The sequence below is a fragment of the Ceratotherium simum genome, chromosome 30 (assembly GCF_057802395.1).
Source record: "Ceratotherium simum simum isolate JZ-2026a chromosome 30, ASM5780239v1, whole genome shotgun sequence".
Classification (NCBI taxonomy): domain Eukaryota; kingdom Metazoa; phylum Chordata; class Mammalia; order Perissodactyla; family Rhinocerotidae; genus Ceratotherium; species Ceratotherium simum.
Window position 1 is genome coordinate 13575951 of NC_141929.1, and position 22641 is coordinate 13598591.

The following is a 22641-nucleotide window of genomic DNA, read 5'->3' on the forward strand; positions in this document are numbered from 1 at the left end:
GGAACTTTTGCTTTCTACATTAATGTCTGAAACCTTTCCAATGATTATTCTAATTATTTTTGTGATCAGGAAAAAAAACAGGAAGAACCCATGCTTGCAGATTTGCTTTCAAAAACAAAAACCGCTGATTGAGAAACCACAAAGTTCTGTTAACTTTTCTGTTTCTACAGAGAGCCTATCAGTTCTTCCTTTCCAAGTCCCTCACCTGCTGTAGGGCATTTTTTTCTTTTATGACTTCTTTCTTTTCCTTCTGCAAATGCTGCTTCTGATTTCTTTCTAAACCCCTCCTGGTCATCTTATAAGCCATTATTCAGATTAATTTCTTCCAGAAAGTCAACTCCAAGCTATCTTTGCCAAACCTACAAAAATCACCAGAACGAGCTAAGTATTGAACCCTTTTCCAATACAAATTACCTTTATTTTTACCCCTAAAATTACCATCCTTTTTCATGTGTATTTTCATTGAACAACTTTTATTTAGGTACCTGCTCTGTACTATGGGCCATAAATACTCAGGATAGACTTTCTTTTAAAAAACTTTCTCAACTAACACTTTTGGCTCATAATACTCTGCAGTCAACAAGAACAATGTCCCTTCTCTGAATAGCAAACTCCAAGCCTCAAATCCTTAGCACAGGCCAGTAAACAGGTTTAGTCTCACATGCCAACTCCAACTAGTGAGTATGGGTTGGGCACCTGGAGCACTGTGTTAAGAAGGATTCTGAGTCCATGTAGAGCTCCATAATAAAGAGTGAAGTAAGTTTTAGCAATGTCTCCCATGAGCAAAGAACAAGGTTGGAGTCAGCGGCTGTTCCTTCTCTGCACAGCCTGCTGGGGCCAGGGCAGGTGTGACCCACATTGTTCTTATTTCTGGTCTATTTGGAGTCCAGTCACTGTGAAATGTTGCTATATTTGAAGAAGGTGTGAGTGTGTGTAAGGGGGGGTATCTCTTTTTTTTTCTTGAGAATCTTTAACTGTTCTATAGCAACTCAAAGAAGAATGAGATGGCAATTTAAGGAGGTGGAGAAAGATGATTTTATTACAAGGAATTGCAACCTGAGTCAAATTTCAAGTAATAAGACCTTGGACTGATGTTCTCCAGTCATCTAACAAACCCATCCTCCCTATTCTCAGTTTAATCACAACTGCATAAAATCAACATACCCATGCAGTAATTTTTCTCCATGTTCCTCAAAGTTTATCCAACATCAGGGGTTCATTCACCTTTCTACTTATCTAGCTTCCCCTCTTCCCGGGGTATCAAATTATAGGTGAGACAAGTAGGCTTGGATTCACCATTCCATCCCATAAGTCATTCTCAGAATGCAATGCCCTCTCTAAATTCTTCTTACATATAGGTGGTGCAGAATGGCACTAACTCTAAAGAGAGCCTTCTAAATTCTGGGTATCAACAGGTTCACTTGATCCATTTTCTGAAACTGCATATTTACCAATTCTCTATCTACTGTAAGAATACTGTAGAAGAGTTCAGAACAAAACTGTCCAATACAACTTTCTGTGATGATAGAAATGGTCTCTATCCGTACTGTTCAATTATAGTAGTCACCAGCAATCTGTGGCTATTGAGCACTTGAAATGTGGCTAGTAGACTCAGAAACTAAATTTTAAATTTTAATTAATTGTAATTCAAATAGCCACATGTGGCTAGTGGCTACTGTGTTGGATAGTGCTGTCTAGAAGAAGAAAGAGAATAAATTTAGCCTCCCAAGAAAATGGAAAGCTCTAGAAGTTTATCCTATAACTTCCTTTTGCATATCCTGAGTACAGAGGAAGAGTTAAGCCTTCTGTTGCCATAGAAACAGATCCTTGCCACAGCTGTGAGCCCCCAAGAGGTACAGTGCTGAAAGGTTTCCCTACATGACTCAGGAGCTGCTCTTCCTCTGGGAGTAGGGAACAAAATGATGATGGGCTTCCAGCTTCCCGCCTCCCCGTTCATAGTGCTTGTTTGCTCAACAGTGCAATGCCAGTGATATGGCTTCATGGAATTTTTGAGCGGGACAAGAACAGAAAGCAGTTAGCCAACCCCACTTACTTTCCCAATGACGAAAATTAGAACCATGGAAATAAGGGCATTTACTCATTTTTGTTTGTTTTTACGCAACTGAAGGCAATAAGTAAACAACCCACCAAGCTATTCCAAGGAATTTAAAATGTAGTTCAATGAAACATAAAACTCAATGGATGGGTTAAAAAGCAGGTGAAGAAAGAATTAGTGTACTGAAAGGTGGAGATAAGAAATTACCCAGAGTGCAGCATAAAGAGATAAAGAACTGGAAAATACGAAAGAGTTTAAGGAACATGAAGGATAGAATAAGAAGGTCCAATACATGATGTTTAGGATTTCCAAAAGGAAACATGGGAGAGAATAAAAGAAAGGCAAAATTTGAAGAGATAAACAAATGGCCAAGAATTTCTCAGAAGGCCGCATCCCACATACAGCAACTAGAAGGATGTGCAGCTATGACAGACAACTATGTACTGGGGCTTTGGGGGAAAAATAAATAAATAAAATCTTTAAAAAAAAAAAAAAAAGAATTTCTCAGAAGCTTTGAAAGATATGAAATCGCAGATTCAAGGACAAATAGCAAGCAGGATAAATAAAAATAAATCAAACCCTTAACACATGACAGTAAATTTGCAGAACATCACAAAGAGAAGATAAAAAAGCAGCTAAGAGGAAAAAAAAAAGATTAACTCCAAGAGTAGAGAAGTGACTTCTCAAATGCAGTATCAGAAGCCAGAAGATAATGAAAGGGAATAACATCACCCAATTGCTGAGAAAAAATAACTGCTGACCCACATTTTTATAGCCAGCTAAATTATCATTCAATGGTTATGGCAAATAGAAACACTTTTAGGCAAGTAAAAAAAGAGTTTACCATTAATAGACTCTAACTGAAAAAAATTTTAAAGCCTACCTCTGAAAAAACGAAATTTAACTCAGGAGGAAGAAGTATGATGAAAGAAGGAATGGTAGGCAAAGAATTTGGTAAGCAGGTGGGTGAATCCAAACAAGCAGACTTTATCAAGTAAGGAGAGCAACAATTAATTCTAAAATATAAAAACAAAGTGGAATTACAATACTGAACCACGACAATGTGTAAGACAAATTATGGGTTCTTATATTATTTGGGAAGAGAGCAGAGATACTCGTTTAACTTTAGAATTTATTCAAGAATGCAGGCCAAAAACTTAAGAGTAGCCTCTAAAAGAAAAGAAAGCTTACAGATGGTGGGGAGTGGAAAGAGATAAGGATTAAGATGTGGGATAAAGAAAAACCAAGCTACCTAATAGAAGGCAGGAAAGGAGGAAAATGCAAACAAAACACATGGTAAATAGCACAAGACAAGATATTAAATAAGATATTTAATAAAATATTAAATAATATTATATAATAATAAGATATTAAATAAGATACTAAAATAACATATAATTGTAATCACAATACTTTTTAAATGGATTAAACTTGCCAATTAAGAAAGAGTCTCGGGTTAGGTTGGAAAAAAAATCCAACTATCTGTCATTTACAGGCGACACATGTAAGACATTAAGACACACGGATTGAAAGTAAAAGGACAGGAAAAGATACCAGGCAAATACTTACAAAAAGAAAGCTGGCATTAATACCAAGCAAAATAGACCAAAGGATAAAGTATTATTAGGGATAAGGATGCTCTCTACAAAACCGATTCTCCAGGAAGATATAAACAATTCTAAACAACTAGGCACTTAAGAGAACTTCAAATTATACATAGCAAAATTTGACAAAATTATAAAGAGAAGTTGGCAAATCCTCAGTCATACAGAGATTTTAACATAGTTCTCTCAGGAATTGGTAAATCAAGAACACCAAAATTTAGTAAGATATGGAAGATTTGAACAACACAACTGATAAGCTTGATCTAAGAATATATAGAATCAAATCTCACCCAACAATTAGAAAACAATCTTCTTAAGCATGAATGAAACATTTATGGAAACTAACCATGCAGCATGCCACAAATCAATAAAAACCAAACAATCAGTGTCATATAGACTGCTGTGTGACTATAATGTAATTAAGTTAGAGGCCAACTTAAAAAATGTTTTTTTTTTTTAGTAAGGAAGATTGAGCTAACATCTGTTCCCAATCTTCCTCTTTTTTGTATGTGGGACACTGCCACAGCATGGCTTGATGAGCGGTCTGTCAGTCTGCACCTGAGATTTGAACCTGTGAACCCCAGGCCGCCAAAGCGGAGCGCACGAACTTAACCACTATACCACCTGGCCAGCCCCAAAAAACGTTTGAAAAACTTAAAATATACATAACTCATGAATCAAAGAAATACTAGAAATTAGAAAATGATAGAACTGAATGATAAAGAAAACACTATAGATCAAAAATCATGGGATCCAGTGAAAGAAGCACTCAAAGGAAAATTCTAGAGCCCTAAATGCCCACATTAGAAAAGGAGATTGAAAAGTCAATAAGCATAGAGTCCAACTCAAGAGGTTAGAAAAACAAAAACAGAGTAGGCCAAGGAAAGTAGAAGGAAAGATAAAATACAGTTAGGAGCAGAAAGCAATGAAATAGAGGAGAAAAAAGGCAATCAACAAAATCAAAAGCTGGTCCTCTGAAAATAATACAATAGAGCTCTGGCAAGACTAATCAAGACTAAAAGGAAAATATACAAATAATATTAGGAATGAAAAAGGGGACATACTATAAAGATAGACATAGGGATTGCCTTGAAATACATGCCTTATCAAACCTGACACAAGCATAGAAAACCTAAGTAGACCAATAATATTGAAGAACTTGAATCATTAGATAAAAACCTACTCACCAAAAAGTCCTAGGCCCAGATAGTTTTACAGGAGAATTTTACATGCAGGTTCTACCAAGCATTCAAAGTACAGATATTTCTTTTGTCTCTATTTCCTCCAGATCCACTTTCTTCTCTGTTCTGTACTCCACAAGGCTAACAAGTCTGGACAAGGTTCCCTTGCTTCCTGAATTTCTGTCGGTTTTGGCCAATGGGAAGCAACAGCAGGAGACTGGAGGACAAGATGATAGAGGTTGGGGTAGTCATTACCTGGCTCTCTCTGTGCCTTGCCATGGTATGGCAGTGGTTTCATTCTTCCATATAAGTCCATAGTTCTGCAGGACATCTCTCCCAGGGCTACAGTTCTCACCGGGTTTGATAATGGCTCCCTCCCCATGCACTTCAGATCTAGGAGTGGTAACAGCTTCCTACTGTGGCCAGTCTCTGGGTACTTCACCCATCCACTGTTAGCTCCTTTAATCCTGCCCGCACCTTTGCAAACTCTCTCTTGAATTAAATTTGATTCAATTACCTCACCGAGTGTGCCATCTGTTTGCAGCCAGAACGCTAATACAACTTTATACAAACTGTTCCAGAAAAGAATGAACATATATTCCTAATGTCCTTTTAAAAGCCTACATTAACCTTAGTAACAAGAAAAGAAAGACAGTATAAAAATAAAATAATGAGTGAAACTTCATAACACATATGCAGAAACCCCAAGTAGAATAATAACATTAGCGATTTATAAAAAAGAATACATCACAACCAAATAGGGTTTATTTCAAGAATATAAGGACAGTTTAACACTATAAAACCTATTAATATAATTCACTTCATTAACAAATGAAAGGAGAAAGGCTATCTGGATAAATGCAAGGGAAAAATCTGATAAAATAGCCATTTTTGATACTTAATTTAACAAATTAACAATAGAAGGGAATGAGGAGCCGGCCCGGTGCGTAGCAGTTAAGTTCACAGGCTCCACTTTGGCAGCCCAGGGTTTGCGGGTTCAGATCCCAGGAGTGGACCTACGCACTGCTCATCAAGCCATGCTGTGGCAGCATCCCACATAGAAAACATAGGAAGATGGGCACAGATGTTAGCTCAGGGCCAATCTTCCTCACCAAAAAAAAAGCACAGAAGGGAATAAAGGATATCTACCAAAAATATATGCAATGCTTCCAATGCAAGAAGCACTCACTTTGATAGTAGGAAAACAAGGATGCCCATGATTATAGATTCACATAAACTTTTCACTGGAGGAACTAGCCAGCAATCTTAAAATAAAAAGAGAAGAGATAAATAAGAGGATCAGAAAAGAAGAAACAAAACAGTTATTATTTGCAGACATGATTCTCTTGGATTTTCTCTGTAGATGTTTCCCATTAAAACTATTAGACCTATAAGAGTTCAACACGTCTGCTGAATATACAAGAAACCTGAAACAACTATAAAAAAATTTTAAAGCTACTATTTATAGTAATAACCAAAAAACTATAAGGCACCTAGTGACAAATCTAACAAAAGGGATTTAAGATCTTTAAAAACATATAAAGCTTTATCCAAAGACATTAAATAATAATAAAAGGTTACATTTACTGAGCACTTACTATCTGTTGGGCACTGTTTTCAGTGATATGGATATGCCCATAAACTCGTTTAGTTCATACGATAGTCCCATATGATAGATATCATTATTATTAGCCTCACTTAAGAGGTAAAGAAATTAAGGCACAAGGTTAGGTCACTTGCCCAAGGTTCCAAAACTAAAAATCAGCAACACTGGGATTCAAATCTAAGGCAGTCTGGCTCCAAGCCTGCAACCTTAACCACACTGCCTCTCCAAAGAGAGAGTGTTCCATTCCTCCCAAGAAGGCACCTCTGGCTCAACTGAGCCAAGCTTCCAGAAGACATTCTCATGTCATACTGAGGGAGACTTGACCTGAACTCTCCAGCCTACAGTTGTCTCAGAAGACCCTCAATGGAAGGGCAAGAAGCCCTTCTTTCAATAGATAGGACCAGAGCCCAAAGCTCGGGAGCAGAGGTTAGGACTAGATCTACTTCAGTTGACATAAGGATACAGAACAACTCTGATGAAGGAAGATCTCAGCATTAGGCCTAGCCACCCCTTCAGACACCATGTCACTTTTAAGATGATGTGGTTCTCCCATTCCCAGGAGCAGGTCAATGCAGAGTCCTCAGACTTGAAAAGTTTCATTTACTATTAAGACCTTAGGCAGCTTTGCAGAGTCAAGAGCTTAACGGACATTCAACTATTTACGCCCTTTTAGTAACATCTGAGGATTCTGGGTGATGGAAAAGTAATATTTATTTGTACGAATGTTGCAACTTTTCTGTAAGTCTGAAATGTTTTCAGAGTTTTAAGAAATGTAAAACAAATTTCTATTCTTACATCTTTAAGTCCATTCCCATCAGGTTCACAGGTAGACTCAATTTTACAAAGATGGCAACTGATAAACTCAATGTAATTCCAATAAATATCCTAACAGTTTCTTACCCCATAGAAGTCGACAAAGCTGATTCTAAAATTTATTTGGAAGCAAAAAGTGCCAAAAATAGCCGACCAGATTTTGTTGTTTTTATTGTTGTTTTCTGTAACATACAGAACTGTTTATTCTGCTGTTTGCAATACAAACACATAGGGAAACGTTATTGTTTGTACAATATAGTAAGGGAAAAAATCTGAAACTGCCCATTAGGGTCAGACTGCCAGATGTCCTGTCATTAAGAATATCAGCTATACACAGAGCAGTTCCTGGTACTTTGTACTTCATTTTGTTGATTCTATCTGAACTCTATTTGAATTCCTTATTTAGACAGCACAGCTTTGAAAAAGAATAAATAACAAGATAAAACGATTTGCCCTTCCACACAGCAAGACAAAACTACAGTAATTAAGAAACTATTAACACAAAGATAGACAAATTGACCAATGGAACAGAACAAAAAGCCCAGGAACGAATCTCTGCCTAGAAGGAAACTTGATATATGATAGAGATGGCTTTGCAAATCAGTAGGAAAAGACTTCACCATTCCTCACTTGCTGCTAGGAAAGCTGGTTATTCACATGGAAAAAGAAAATATATCCTTATCTTACCCCATTCAAACAATTTAATTCTCCACGGATTAAGGACTTAAATAGGAAAGGCAAAATTTAAAAACTTCTAGAAGAAAATATAAGATATCTTTATGACCTCAGGGAAAGAAAATCCTTCTTTTTTTTTTTTTGTGAGGAAGATCAGCCCTGAGCTAACATCCATGCCAATCCTCCTCTCTTTTTTCTTTTTTTTGCCGAGGAAGACTGGCCCTGAGCTAACATCCGTGCCCATCTTCCTCCACTTTATGTGGGACGCCGCCACAGCATGGCCTCACAAGTGGTGTGTCGGTGCACGCTGGGGATCCGAACCCAGGCCGCCAGCAGCAGAGCACACACACTTAACCGCTACGCCATGGGGCTGGCCCCTAAAAAATCTTTCTTAAGACACAAAATGCACAAGCCATAAGGGAAAACACTGGAATATTCAACTACATTAAATTAAGTGAACCGTAAGAAATCACAAAGAGATAAGTCATAAACTGGGAGAAATACATGTGCATTACATATGATAACAAAGAATTATTATCTGGAAACAAAACGAAATAAAAACACAAATTTATACAAACAAGTAAGAAAAGGATGAGCCATTCAATACAAACATGGGTAAAAGACATGAACAAGCATTTCATAGAAGAGGAAACATGATTAAACATACAACATTAATATATTAATATATTAATTATATGCATATATTATCAAATATATAAATAACAAAATCACAATGATATACCATTTCTTTTTTTTTTAAATGTTGTTATCTTATACTTTTATTTACTTATTTATGTTTTCCCCCAAAGCCCCAGTAGATAGTTGTATGTCACAGCTGCACATCCTTCTAGTTGCTGTATGTGGGACTCGGCCTCAGCATGGCCAGAGAAGCGGTGCGTCGGTACGCGCCCAGGATCCGAACCCACGCCGCCAGCAGCGGAGCGCGCGCACCCAACCGCTAAGCCATGGGGCCGGCTCCTGATATACCATTTCACACCCACCAGAGTTTGCCAAAAATTAAAGTATGACAATATCAAGTTTTGGCAAGGACATGGGCCAAGTGAAAATATGCTATTTTGAGAGTGTAATTTGGTACAAACACATTGGAGATCTACTGGGCAATATTTAATTAAGAGTTGAAGATATATATACCCTATGACCCAGCTATTTTATGACTAAAGATGTACCCTGGAAAAACTCTCATTCAGGTACATAAAGAAACAGAAAAACATTCCCGAAGCAACTGAAAATAACTTTAATATCCATTGATAAACAAATGATCAATAAATGGTGATATTTATGATATATTCATACAATAGAGTACAGCAGTGAACACGAATGTGTTAGAGCAATAAGCAGTACAATGGATTTATAGATCTCAAATCCATATATACATATACGGATATGAAAGGATAGAGACATTATGATAAAGTTTATATAAATTAAACGAATACTGCTTTGGATGGAAACATGCAGTAAAACTATGAAGATATGTAGGATAATAAACAGGAGAGTCAGGGCAGTGGTTACTTTTGGGAAGGTAAGGAGAAAAGTGGGAATTGGGTGGGGTACATACAATTATACCTGTAACGTTTTATTTATTAATCTGCTTGGTAGGTAAGTACATTATCTCTTTTGAATGCCTGAAATAGTTCATTTTTTAAAAAGATTCCAAGAGACCAGGGCTCCTATTCAGAGTCACACCACTATCTGATTTCCTGAAATGTGTAAGTGAAACCAAAATTGAAATAGCACAAACCTCTGTAACTTTTCCATTTTGCAATCCCAGGACTGAAACTTTAGAGTTGATCTAATAAAAGTGAACAGACAGGAAAAGGAAGTCAGGCTCCAGCCTGGATCCCATGACAAGACATAGCCTGAGGACCCTCGTGGAAAAAAGAGAGAGGGAAGTAATTCCTGCTATTTTACAAAAGTGATCATCACTTTTTCCTTAAGTGTTGAACTCCTAGGCAAAAGATACTTTGTAATTATGCCATCAATTAAAAATGTTGAGCCTCCACTATATAACCTAAGAAAAAATTAGTCCTCTCAGAACAGAGGTTCCCATTGCCTTCTCCTTGTTTGAAGGAGTTGGTTATCTTTGAAGGATGTAGCTATAATCCTACAGGTCTGATACCTTCAAGGCCCAGAACCCCCACTCCCAGAACTTTCGTGCTTGTTCCTTTTCTCTATTAGTTATTGCTGGCTCTTAGGCATCAAACGCTGGCTTCCTGTTCCCCTTTACTGAGCTCTGGAGACTTGGAACCGGTAAGAGGCTTTGAAGAAAAGCACAAAGCCAGGAAAACACGGAGTGGAGACAGCTATGACTTTCCGAAGGAAAGCAAATCTTAACACAGTTGTAATAAACCTTTCAGATTTTCCTCTGTCTGTAGCTTACATAAGACAGTAGTTCAGACACGAGGACCGAAGAAGACTTGGGTGTCACTGGAGCTGGAAACAGTTAAAACTCAGGTTTGGGCAGGCAGAGAAGTTGCACACAGGCATTTTGGATGTTGATATCCTAATCCTGGTTTGTTCTAAACTCAGTATCTCTAGCATTTCCTTTCCACCACCCTACAAAGAGCCTGACTGGGTAATGTGTTCACTTTGAGGGTCATTCTAAGTGCTTTATTAGACCTAAAATCTTAAGAGCACAGATGACCTTGTATGTATCCTCTCTCTGTAAAGTAGTCCCATGATGAGTGCCAAGCCCCAAGCCACCATTTCACAACATGGAAAAAGGAGGCACACTCACGACTCTTAAATTCTCATCATTAGGTCCACAGACCCCTAAATCCAGAAATATGATGCTCTTCCTGTAAATGGCATCAGGCCCTCTGACCCAAGGCCTGTTTAATGATCCTTTTACGCCACAAAAGTGCTATAAGGAACTGAGTTTGAATGTTGAACTCCAATCTCACTGGTTACGCTACTGCAGCAATTTACTGAGCACAAGGCTCCTCATTCTATTCTGCTGTCCTGCGCTTTGAATTCGGGGCCCGCTGTCAGCATGGAAAGCACCCGAGTTCTGATATGGCAACCTTTGGTTATGTTCCACGGCGGTATTTATCATCCACAACCTACTCAAATCCCTCCCCCAAGAGCTACCAAAAATTCCCCTGGTGAGAAATGCTATTATGAGAAGGAGTGGCTGCTTTCTGACTCACACTGTTTCATTAAAAAGATTTTTTTTTTTTTCAAGCAAAATTTTCAGTAGAAGAATCCAAAGGTTTTCCAAAGCCACAGCAAAAACAGAACAGCTCATAATACTATTTCTCAAAGGTTTGCCACTTCATAGGAGATTCCTATATCTCAAAATACTGGAGATGCTTAGATTCACTATCCTTTTATGTTGCATTTGGCTTCTGGGCTGAGAGAGGAGGTAGGAAATGGATGAATTAAACAGAGCCAACATGACTGGGCTCGTCAGATATTAAGATGCAAGGCGGCTACAGCATGCAAGCCAGCCCTCATCACAGGTCTTAAGACTTAACCATAGTTCTCCAGGGCAACTGGCAGCAATGGTATGGATGTTTCAGCCATATCTGACCAGGATTGAGGAAATCTGATAATATATGGTGTACATACATGGATATTTGGTGAGGCTTGTTACAGTAGTGGGCAGTGTTATAAGAATGTTTCTTTGAAAAGCTGACTTAGATGGTATTATACTTTAAAGAGCATTAAAAGTGTAAACGATCTAAATAGAATAGAACAATATTACAGAAAGCCAATCTGTACTCATGGTGGACCAAGTACTTCATTGGTTTGGGTTGGAATCCCAAGGGCTCCCTTAAATCCATGTAAGATTCCCAGAGTACTTAGGCAGGCATCAGGATAAAAGATTCCTAATAGCTCTCTCTCAGGACAAGCATCTTCTCAGCAGGGAAAAAGGTTATTTGAGAGGGAAACAAATGAGAAGATCTCCGAAGAGTTGAGAAATGTGGGCAAAATGACGAAGCCAGCTCGAAGTCGGTCTCAGGTTCTCCTCCTTCTGTTCCAGGTCATCTAGGTTGCTCCAGATTTAAGTTTCTCCCACGTGCTAACGAACCAACTTTGACCTTAAAAGATACTGTACAGTACAGAGGTGACTAATTTCAGGACAACTCTTTGTGAAGCATTATACTTTTAGAGGGCTAAAGGTAAGACCAACGACAAAGTTGGAGCCATGCTATGACAAGTCTAACTCACTAAGATCAAGATGATCACATATTCCTAAATGTAAGGTGAGGTTTCTCCAAAAATCATCCTTCAGAAATTAAGGTATCACCTTAGAGCCCAAGTCCACATAAAGTCTCTCAGCATGGAGCATTCTTTAAAATTCTTTGAGCAAAAAATACTCAAATATAACAAAGATTTAGTAATTATTCTGGGGGGAATGACACGTTAGTCACTAGTGTTGGCTATCATAAACAAAGCTTTAAAAATTGCTTAAAATAGCACTAAAATGTCAATGTTGTAGAGCTCAGAGACATACACTTACAAGACCAAGGAGGAAAACTGTTCCTTATATTTCCTTACGGGTATATTTGTGGCTTGGGATAAATTTTACAGAGATGGATTACAAAAGTGGTGGACCATGCTTCTAGAAAACAGTGTTCAATGACCAGAAAGAAAAGTGGCTCTAGGGACAAAAAAGATACTGAAGTCCAAGATCCACAGGAATAGTTTGAAAAACAGTTTTTCTTTTGATATTCTCATCGAGAAGACAGAGATTCACTTGGTTGGCACACATGAGGAATTTCTTAGTAGGCACTTGACTGGAACCAAAAAGAAAAGATCACCTGCCCCAGCACAGAACTAGAGTTTAGGAAACAAAGGATAGTGTGAGTGAAAAGCAGAAAGGAAATATCATCTGTGTGGCAACCTCAGGAACAAAACCCAGAATTTGTTTGTTTATTCAACAGAGGAACTGATGAAGAAGGTAAAACTGTCCACAAGCTGCAATAGTCAGACTCTCTCTTAAGGAGTGCAGTTGCAAAGATTCTTAGAAAGAATAAAGTAACGTCAATCACCCTTATATAATAAATATATATTCCCAGCACCTAGCACAAGTCCTTGTATATTGTAGGCGCTCAACAAACACCAGTTGAATAAATGAATGCCTTCGCTCCACAGATCTTCACACATGTGCACAAAAATTCTCATACTTTTGGGTCAGTAAGAGAAAAGAAAAAATAGACATTCTGTCCATTTCAAGTCTGGACTCACCTGCTGGCTGGGGATATATAAAAGAGGCTATAACTCAATAAGCCCTTCTATAGCACAAGCAGCCAAAGGCAGCTGTGCCTTAGAAGAAAAATCAGGGGGAAGACAAGCACAGAAGGGAAGGGGACACTGCCACCATCACCTTCTGCTTGGAGCAACTTCAATTCTCAGGACCAAAGCAGATTGGCTCAGGCCTATCCGTAGGAGAAAATGCTTAGTCCTGTGTAAAAGAAAACGTCAAATAATGAACAATGCTCTTGCTGGTTAATTTACCCTCCGGGAGCAACTGAAAAGAAGATTTGTATAGATCCTACTTAAGAAATATCTGACTAGTTTAGTATTATAGAAAATAATGCTAATGAATGCACAAAAAAACATTCAGAGTTCTTTCTGTTTGGGGAGAGAAAAGCTAAATCCATGGTAGAGTTGACTTTCAGATATAGACGGTCTTCTGACTACATTTTCAGAATCATTTGTTACAAAGTCAGATTCTTAGGTGTCTCCTTAGCTCTACTGAATTCTGGGAGTGAGGTCTAGTCATCTGCATTGTGAACAAGCCCCCTAGAGAATACTGGGCAGAGTCAAGTTTGAAAACCCTCTGAACCATTCCAGAAATCAGGAGAGTTTGTTTGTATCTGCCTTCTCCTTGTGATGGATCCAAGAGTGTACTATATATTCTACCATGCTTCCTCTAACTTGGCATTTACAGGGACCCAGTGAATTCCCCCTTCCGCTTTATGCCCGACAGAGGAAGTCTGTACTCTCAATTCTAACAACTCCAGGGAAATCTCAAGGTAAACAGTCTCATCAGTCTAGAAACTACCCCAGCTGCTGCTTTAAGATTAAATAAACTTGGTTATTTACTTCACATTTAAGGGTTGGTCTACAGGTTACTCATTCATACCCACATCTCACCCCTCATCCACTCAGTATATCAAAATTAGGAACCCAACTGTCAGATTCAAGGATAAACATGTGTCCTTATGAGAAAAGAAGATTCAGAAGTGAAAACTGCTGGGTCTATGAGAAGACGCTTCTCATACTCAAGCCTAGACCCACAGTAATCACCAGGAACCATTTGATCCAGACCTGGCCATGACAAAGCTTGGAAAAGAAACAGATGGAAATTTATACTCATCCATCATTCTAAAAGACTGGGATTAGGATTTAGGTTTTGGGCTAACTTCAAGATTCTAGTACCACAACCTCAGTGACGCATTGTCATTAGAAACACCCCTATTTAAGGGTTAGTAAAAGCACAACCAATAGCCCATGTAAGTTACTACTACTTCTCTATGAAGGTGTTTTCAATTTTGAAACTGTCAAAATTGAAGTTTAGTTTTATAATTGGGTTTACTAAAATGTTAGTGCCCAATAAGCTTGGGTTGAATATCACATTTGTAAAATACAAAGCACGCTCTTTTTCCCAAAAGGAACTAGAGTTGTATTTCGTTGGTTAAGAGTGGCCTGGGTCAGAGTACTCCTTGTGACATATTGGGGGTATGTCTTTAACAGCAAAATGTACACATCCCATAAAACAAACACTTTGAGAGTGAAATCATTGTTTCTTGCAACACTTTTCAAACCCCAACGAGGAAGAGTTAACTGTGACCTTGAAGAAATTATCTTCTCCTCAAGGGAACTTCTTTTATGTTATAGAAAATAAGCCCTCATGGTAATAGAGAACTAAAAACTCTGCTTTAAAAAAAGTCTTCATTAAGAATAGAACTTTTGCAGGGCAGAGGACCCATCATGCTCTTTGGGGACCACAGAATGCTTTTCCTTCTCCAGAAACCATGTAAAGGACCATTACCGGGCCGGCCCCGTGGCTTGGTGGTTAAGTGCGCGCGCTCCGCTACTGGCGGCCCGGGTTCGGATCCCGGGCGCGCACCGACGCGCCGCTTGTCCAGCCATGCTGAGGCCGCGTCCCACATACAGCAACTAGAAGGACGTGCAGCTATGACATACAACTATCTACTGAGGCTTTGGGGGAAAAATAAATAAATAAAATTATAAAAAAAAAAAAAAAAAGGACCATTACCTCTAGCACACCTATGGTGAGGCTCCAAGAGGCTTTCTGATCCACTCCAATGGAGTGGGCAACTCTCCCTAATTATTTAAGAATAGAGAAAATTAAGTCACTCGACTGGCAGCAAAATACAACTCTTGAGCTACCCTGCTAGCATGTTCAAAGATATATCACAAGTCACCTTCTATCAGTCCCAGTTGATGGCTTGGTGACAACAGAGAACAGTTTAGGTTTTTCTGAATATGCACATGTACACATACATATGACTAAGAAGTTGGAGTGAAACCCTCAATGACCAGACATTTTATAGTAGGACTCAGAAAACAGGCAACCTCTTACTTCCCACATGGTGGATCCTGTTTTTTCCCCACATCTAAAAATCCATATTCTGAGATAAAACAGGACTACTACAAAAGAGTGATGACCAGACTCCCAGAATACCACCTAGACAAGCTTTAGCAGTTAAACACCTTACAGCAAACTTACATTTTAATGTGGAAAGGAAGGGACTCTAACTCTGATCCTATAAAGCAGCTCTTCTCAACGGCATTTATTAATATGAACAGCCTGTCAACGTAGGTCAGATTTCAGCAGAGAGCATTAGCTGCCATCCTGGGGAAACAGTTCACATAGTTCTAAATGTCTCTGCCTAGCAAATTCTGAAGAGATGAAAGAAGGCGGAGAACTATAGGAGAAGTGCCCCTATAGGAGCACCACTTTCCATCTGTATGTTATGTGGCTTTTGTAAGTACTGTCTCATGAGACCCTCACAACAACGACCCTGCAAGGTAAGCAGGACAGGTATTATCTCCATCTTACAGGTGAAGAAATGGTTACTCTGAGGCTAAATGACTTACTTGCCCAAAGTCACAAGTCAGGCAGTTAATTAGCAGCCCAACCAGGAGATGAGCTTAGCCCTCTGACTCGTAGGTCAGGGCAATTTCCAGTACACTAGCCAGCTTCCTTACGTTATAGGATGAGGGCCAGTAGAGTGTACTGGTTAAGAGCGCAGGTACTGACACTGGCAGACCTGCATTCTAATCCCAGCTCCACCACCTATTAGCTATCTGACCTTGTATACGTCCCTCAACCTCTCCTTAAACCTCAGTTTCCTCATCTATAAAATGGGAATAGGGGCCAGCCCGGTGGCGTAGTGGTTAAGTTTGTGGGCTCTGCTTTGGTGGCCCAGGGTTTGCAAGTTTGAATCCTGGGCACGGACCCACACGCTGCTCATCAAGCCATGTGTGGTGGTGTCTCATATACAAAATAGAGGAAGATGGGCACAGATGTTAGCTCAGGGCTAATCTTCCTCAGCAAAAAGAGGAAGATTGGCAATGGATGTTAGCTCAGAGCCAATCTTTCTCACCAATAAATAAATAAATAAAATGGGAATAAAAATAGTCTTACCTCACAGAGTTATAGTGATTATTAAATGAGATGATGGACACAAGGCACTCAAATTCATTCACTCAACAAACATTTGTGCCAGGCACACACAGTGCAGGAGTTACAATAGTGATCAAGAAGCACAGTTCTGCTCTCATGGAGCTTAAAATTTAGTCAGATTAAACAGAAAAAGTAAATGGATAAATAAAATATAAAGTGTGTTAAGTGCTATTAAGGTAACAGGTGAGTGACTGGAGAGATTAACAGGAGGCAGCCAATTTTTAAGAGTGGTCTCTGAGAAGAAATTTAAGTTGAGCCCTAAGAGATCAGAAAGAGTTATCCATGTACAGAATAGAAGGAAAGGCATTCCAGGCCCAGGGAACAGGGCCTGTGAGGGTCATAGCCTGTGGAAGTGTAGGAACCGAGAGAAGACAAATGTGACTGCTGTGTATCCTCACAGGATTTAGGGAACAACCTTTACAGGCTGGCTGCAAGGATTACCATGTCTATTTTAAAAATAACAAAGATGAGGCTCAAGAGAGGTGATGTGTCTTGCCCAAGGTCACAGCTCCTCAGAGAAAGAGCTGGGACCCCAGTATTCTACCTCCTGACACAACATCAGTTCACTCCCTCTGAGGAAGCCTCGCACACACTGAACTCCCCCACCTATTTCACCAACAACTGTTTTCTGTGCCCAGGAAGAGTTCCAAAAGCACCCTGAAAACAAGCAACAGCACCACATCAACTTCCAGGCATCTAGTCAATTGTGCACCGAAATCCTTACCCTTCTACTCTTAGGACACAAGAACAAAAACTGCTCGGGTCTTACTCAGAGGCTTCAAAGTAGAAACAAGCTTCTCTTCTTACAGCAATGAACAAGAGAGGAAAGGGGTGTCCTGGAAGGGAGATCCCATGGCCTGTTCCAGAAGGTGAGATAGAAGAGTGGAAATATGAAGGCTCATCTCAAATGAACTGCACCAGAAAAAACAATAACTTTAGTTGAATAAAACAACAAATCCCTAAAGCAGAGATTCTCAATCAGGGTGGTATCCCCACCCTCGACAAGAGCATTTGGAAATTTGTGGGGGCATTTAGTGGGCAGGGCCAGGTACACTCAATGTCTTGCAAAAGGACAGGATGGCCCTATAAAGAATGTATTCCCCCAATAGTAACACCAGCCCCCACGCCCTTTCCTGTATTCCCATGGGTTTCACAGCTGAAGAGTCTGAAATTTGGGAATCCAGTTGTAAGCTCATAACTCCAGCATGGAACCTGGTGGTGAAATAAGGAAAATGAAGTTTCTGGTAAGAGACAGACAAGAAATTTCAGCAAAAAGGGAACTCCTTCCCCAGACAAGCATCTATAAGATTACATTTGTTTTGCAGCACACAAAATTCTATGGTTTTAGAGAAGCTTCTTATAGTGCTTTTTGGTTTAAAATCAGATACTAATGACAGTTCTTTTAAAAACTTAACCACAGTCATCTCACAAATACAACTGACTCTTTCTGGATCATATTTTATCAGAAAGATCATTAATTTCAAGATGTCTAAAGCTGATCAAATGCCTAAAAGTGCCAAAGGCAGTCATGCCTTGCATCTACTTCAGGTCAGAGAAGCTCCAACGATATCCAGAGGTCTGTTCGGGGCTTAAAATACCATCCTAGCTATTCAAAAGCTACTTTCAAGTGTTACCCTAAATTAGTCACTATTTTCCCCCCAAAATATTCCACAAATTAAAGTTTATAGTTTGACAAAAGTTTGAAAAAAAATGCAGACTCTTTCCAGATAAAAAAGAGATGCAAGAAGTCTACTCTATTTCACAATAGCTAGAACAGTGATCTGATAGATAAATCTTCCATAAAGCAATCTTTCTTCCACACAATATCTAAATTTTCTCAGCTTTCCCAAAGGAGTCTGAATACATTAACTTCTTCACTCCAACTTGCCAATTAGCAAATAGCGGCCCCACACTCCTTTTGACCAGTTTTCTAGAAGCCTAAGCTGCACGTTAGCTGAGCAGACAAACCTGTTTTCGTCCAGCAGCTCTTGCCAGTGCCTTTTCCACCCTGCCAGTCAGAGCCTGGGAAATCCTCCTCCAGCTTTTCACTGGCCTGTCACCAGAAGTTCACAAAATGAATTCATCCAGATTCTCTGAATCCTCTTCTTCCCTTCTTCCCCTATCTTGTGCCAACAGCCAGGCAATAAAATCCCACCTCTCCATTACAAAAAGATGCAGATTACAGGAAGACCAAGCACTTAGCAAGGAAAGGAAGAAAAAAGATGGAGGGATGTGACAGTCATGGAGCCAAGCCTACCGCATGCAGCACGGGCGACCAGAGCCCTGGTCCTGCAAAGCCTTCAGGGGAGGCTCCCTGGCTGGGCCCTCTATTCAGCACGCCACACCTGTCTATGCCAGCAGCCTGCTCCATTTTAAACAATTCAAACAGATCTCCAGCAGGGTAGCAAAATTGGGCATCCCCCTCTCCCAGCAAGAGTGAGAGCCCTAATCCGAACACCACATGCCCCCAATTTTATTTCTTTTCACACTCTTTATTTGGGAGACCGGCTTGGTCAGATGGGATCCCTCTCTCTCCGTTAACGGCGAGGTAGGCACAATGCTGCAGTGACAGAATGGAAGCACTGAGGCCGACTTGCTGTAAACCAGACAAGACCTCTTTGAGGATGCTGATGCCAATAAATGGGATTTCAATAGGCAGGTTTCACTCTGCCCATCCACAAGTGAACCAACGCTTGAAGTCCTAAAATGCCCGGCTCCACAGCCTCGCAGAATGCCATGCCTCTTTTCTAGAGGGTAGGTATCCCATTCATCCCTTGGCTCTCGGAACCAAGGGGAAGACAGACAGATCCAAGTCGTGCACTCCACATCCAAACCTTCGCACGCGCGCGAAGGTTTGGGGAGCCCCGGCGCGCCCTCCCTTGCACTCCACCCTCCGAGGCCTCCACCATCCGCGGACTCACCACTGTGCGAGCTGAACCACCTGGGTGCGATGTGCAGAGGTAGAGCATCCGCCAGCGAGGCTCGGGAGCCCAGGTACAGCATCCCGTCTCTATGGTGACCGCCGCCCGTCTCCTGGTAACCATTGCCATGGGCATAGGTGGAGTCGGACGCGGACCCTCCGCCGCCGGGCGTCCTCTCCGAGTCGCCGGTCCCCCGGGAGGCGGGGGTGTAGAGGCCAAAGGGCACCCCCCCGGCCGTGCTGGGGTCCATGCCCATGCCTGCCACTGAGCTGACCGAGCGGCTGCGCAGCCCCATGGCCCCGCCGCCCGCCCGGTAGTGCCCAAAGTGGGGCGCCCCTCCCGGCGGGGGCACGGCGCTGTCATCGGTGGAGACCCCCGGGAAGGGGCCCCGGGAGCGGGCCGCCGTGCTCTGCTTGCCCCCCATGCTCGGCCGGGCCCCGGTGGGGCGGGCACCTGGAGGCGGAGACCCTCCCCCACTTCTCAGTAGCGAGGGGAGGGTTGGGCGAGCATAAAGGGGGAGGGAGTCAAAAAGGAGACTGGGAGGAAAAAAGGGAAAAAAAAACAAAAAGAAAAAAGAAAAGAAAACCCGCGGAGCGGAAGAGGCAGGCGGGCGGGGATCCCAAACTAAGAATTTAAAACGATCCAAGCCAAACGCATGTTTCGCCTCAAGGTCCAAAGAGGCGCAGTCCGGCGCGGGCTCGGCGCGCCACAGGCCGCCCCCGGGCTCCCGAAAGCCGGGGGAGCCGCAGGGAAGGAGGGAGGGAGGCGGCGGGCGAGCGGGCGGGCGGGCGCAGGGAGGCGCCAGAGGAGGCCGCCCGCCCGACAGGAGGACGGCTGGGGGCGCTGGGCGCGTCCCCCGCCTCAGGACGCCGCGACCATGGACGGCGGACCGGACCCCTCCAGGCCTCGGGCGGGCTGCGGCGCTGGGCGGCCAGGCGGAGCTCGGGAAGCCGCGGTCGCGTCGCGTCGCCCTCTCGCTCCAGCCGCCGCCGGCCCCGCCAGCCGCGCCGCCCAGCTAGGTCCCGGGCTGTGCTCGCCGGCGCTCCTCGCCGCCGTGGAGACAATGGAGGGCGGCAGAGCGCAGGCGCGGCCCGCGCCCCCTCCCCCTCCCCCTCCCCCTCCCCCTCACCCCCGCCGGGTTAACCCTTCGCGGCCCCTGCGGCGCCCGGCCCCTGACGCCCCGGAGGTCCCCACCCACCCGGTCCCGACCGACCAGTGACCTGAGTGACTGGAGCCACGGGGTGTCGGGAACGGAACAAGGCGTCTTTTCAAAGCAAGCACTCGTTAAGTCCCCGAAAGTGGCTAATTATTCAGGGGGAACCACCTATGGGGGAGGGGTGGCGATGGTTCAAGGGGGTGGGAAGGAAACCGTAGGAAGAATGAAAATTACTCAAGACGCCTACCTGGCTCTGAGGGTCACTGGTCAAGCTCCCCTCCCGGCACAAATTTACCCCCACAGCACCCTCTGGTGGACGTGCGGTCCGTTCTTTCGGAGGTTCCCCATCCAGGGATCCCGAAGATCAGGAAGCTTAGCATTTGGGAGATTTTTGGCTGTTTGCGGGTAAACAGCGCCCTGGGGCACTTGCGACTCCGAATTTTGCTGACAGTAAGTCAGAACTTCCTACTTTGGGGTTAAGTAAACGGGTAGATTCCTTAGCTAAAATGTGATCCTTGAAGTCATTAGGTGTACGATAAAGAGTGAAAAGATAGAGATATGAAAATGGAATAATGTAGCTAGAACTAGTGATTTTAGGAACTCCCTAAGTCCAAGGCGAGTCCCCTGTTTTGTTTACCTTTTATTCGGGCATGTACCACAGGGCCTGGGACATACTGGGTACTCAATAAATATTTGTTGACCAAGTCTGCATTTTGCAATATGTCTCTCTCACAAATTCACATTCATTCATTCAACAACTATTTTTCAAGTGCTGAGGGCTCGATATGAGCATCACCTAGTCCCTGGCCTGACTTCCTTGCTCTAAATGTCCCCAGATACTTCCAAATCAAGGAGCCAAAACAGGGTGTAAAAGAATATTAAGAGAAAACCAAAAAACAGGAGGGCTGGTCTGTCACAGGTATTGATTGTCCCAGTGTGACCCGCTTGGAAAGAAACAGGAGGAAGGCTATTTGCAAGCATGGGGTGCTTGGGAGTGAACAAAAGGCCCTGCAGAAGGAAGTCAAGAGTTCAGTATGAGAAATGCAGGTAGGAAAAAACAAAATGTTCCAATACCCAAGAAACTATCTTTAAGTGCCTAAATGAGGAATTTGTGCACACCTGAGATCTAAATGAGTGATCTGAAGAAAAAGAAGAAAGCTTACATTTAACCCAATTTCCTCCCTGAAGAGAGACCATGGTAATAGAAGAGGGGTGGTTCAGTACTGTGCAGAAAAAAGAATGCTAGATCCCTCGACAGAGCTCTATGGGGGAGATAAATACACAAGAGTATTGTAACCGTCTATCTAGCTTTTGATTTACCTATTCATTTAACACTTTTTTAGTGTGTTGAACAAAATATGAATGTCTCATAAGTGTCAGGCACTTATGCACTAGGTTCTGGGATAGAGTGGTGAGCAAGACAGATGGAGTCCTTGTTCTCATGGAAATTCAAAAGAAGCACTTCACACCCACTAAGATGGCTCTAATCAAAAAGGACGATAACAAGTGTTGGTGAGATGTACAAAAATTGGAACCCTCATACCTTGCTGGTGGGAGTGTATAATGGTACAGCTACTTTAGAAAACAGTCTGGCAGTTCCTCAAAGAGATTAAATATAGAGTTATATGACCCAGCAATTCCACTTCTAGGTATATTTCCAAAAGAAATGAAAACATATGTCTGCAGAAAAACTTGTACATGAATGTTCATAGCAGCATTATTCAAAATAGCTAAAAAGTGGAAACAACCCAAGTATCCATCAACTGATGAAAAGATAAAGCAAATGTGGTATATCCATACAATGGACTATTGTTCAGCCATAAAAAGAAATAAAGTGCTGTTATGTACCATTACATGGATGATCCTTGAAAACGTTATACTAAGAAGCCAATCACAAAAGACCACATATTGTATGATTCCACTTATGTGAAATGTCCAGAATAGGC

At 41.8% G+C, this 22641-nt stretch overlaps 1 protein-coding gene across 2 annotated transcripts in view; it reads right to left on the reverse strand.

Moving 5' to 3' along the window:
- ZNRF1 (zinc and ring finger 1) overlaps nt 1-20577 on the reverse strand; it is a 100398-nt gene extending 79821 nt beyond the window's left edge. Inside the window, exon 1 of one of the 2 annotated variants that reach the window (XM_014792679.2) lies at nt 19540-20577. In XM_014792679.2, the coding sequence (XP_014648165.1) occupies nt 19540-19963 (424 nt within the window). In that variant the 5' untranslated portion in view covers nt 19964-20577. The remainder of the gene's footprint in view (nt 1-19539) is intronic. The other variant, XM_004437112.3, reaches the window with a different exon arrangement.
- Nucleotides 20578-22641: the final 2064 nt, after the last annotated feature.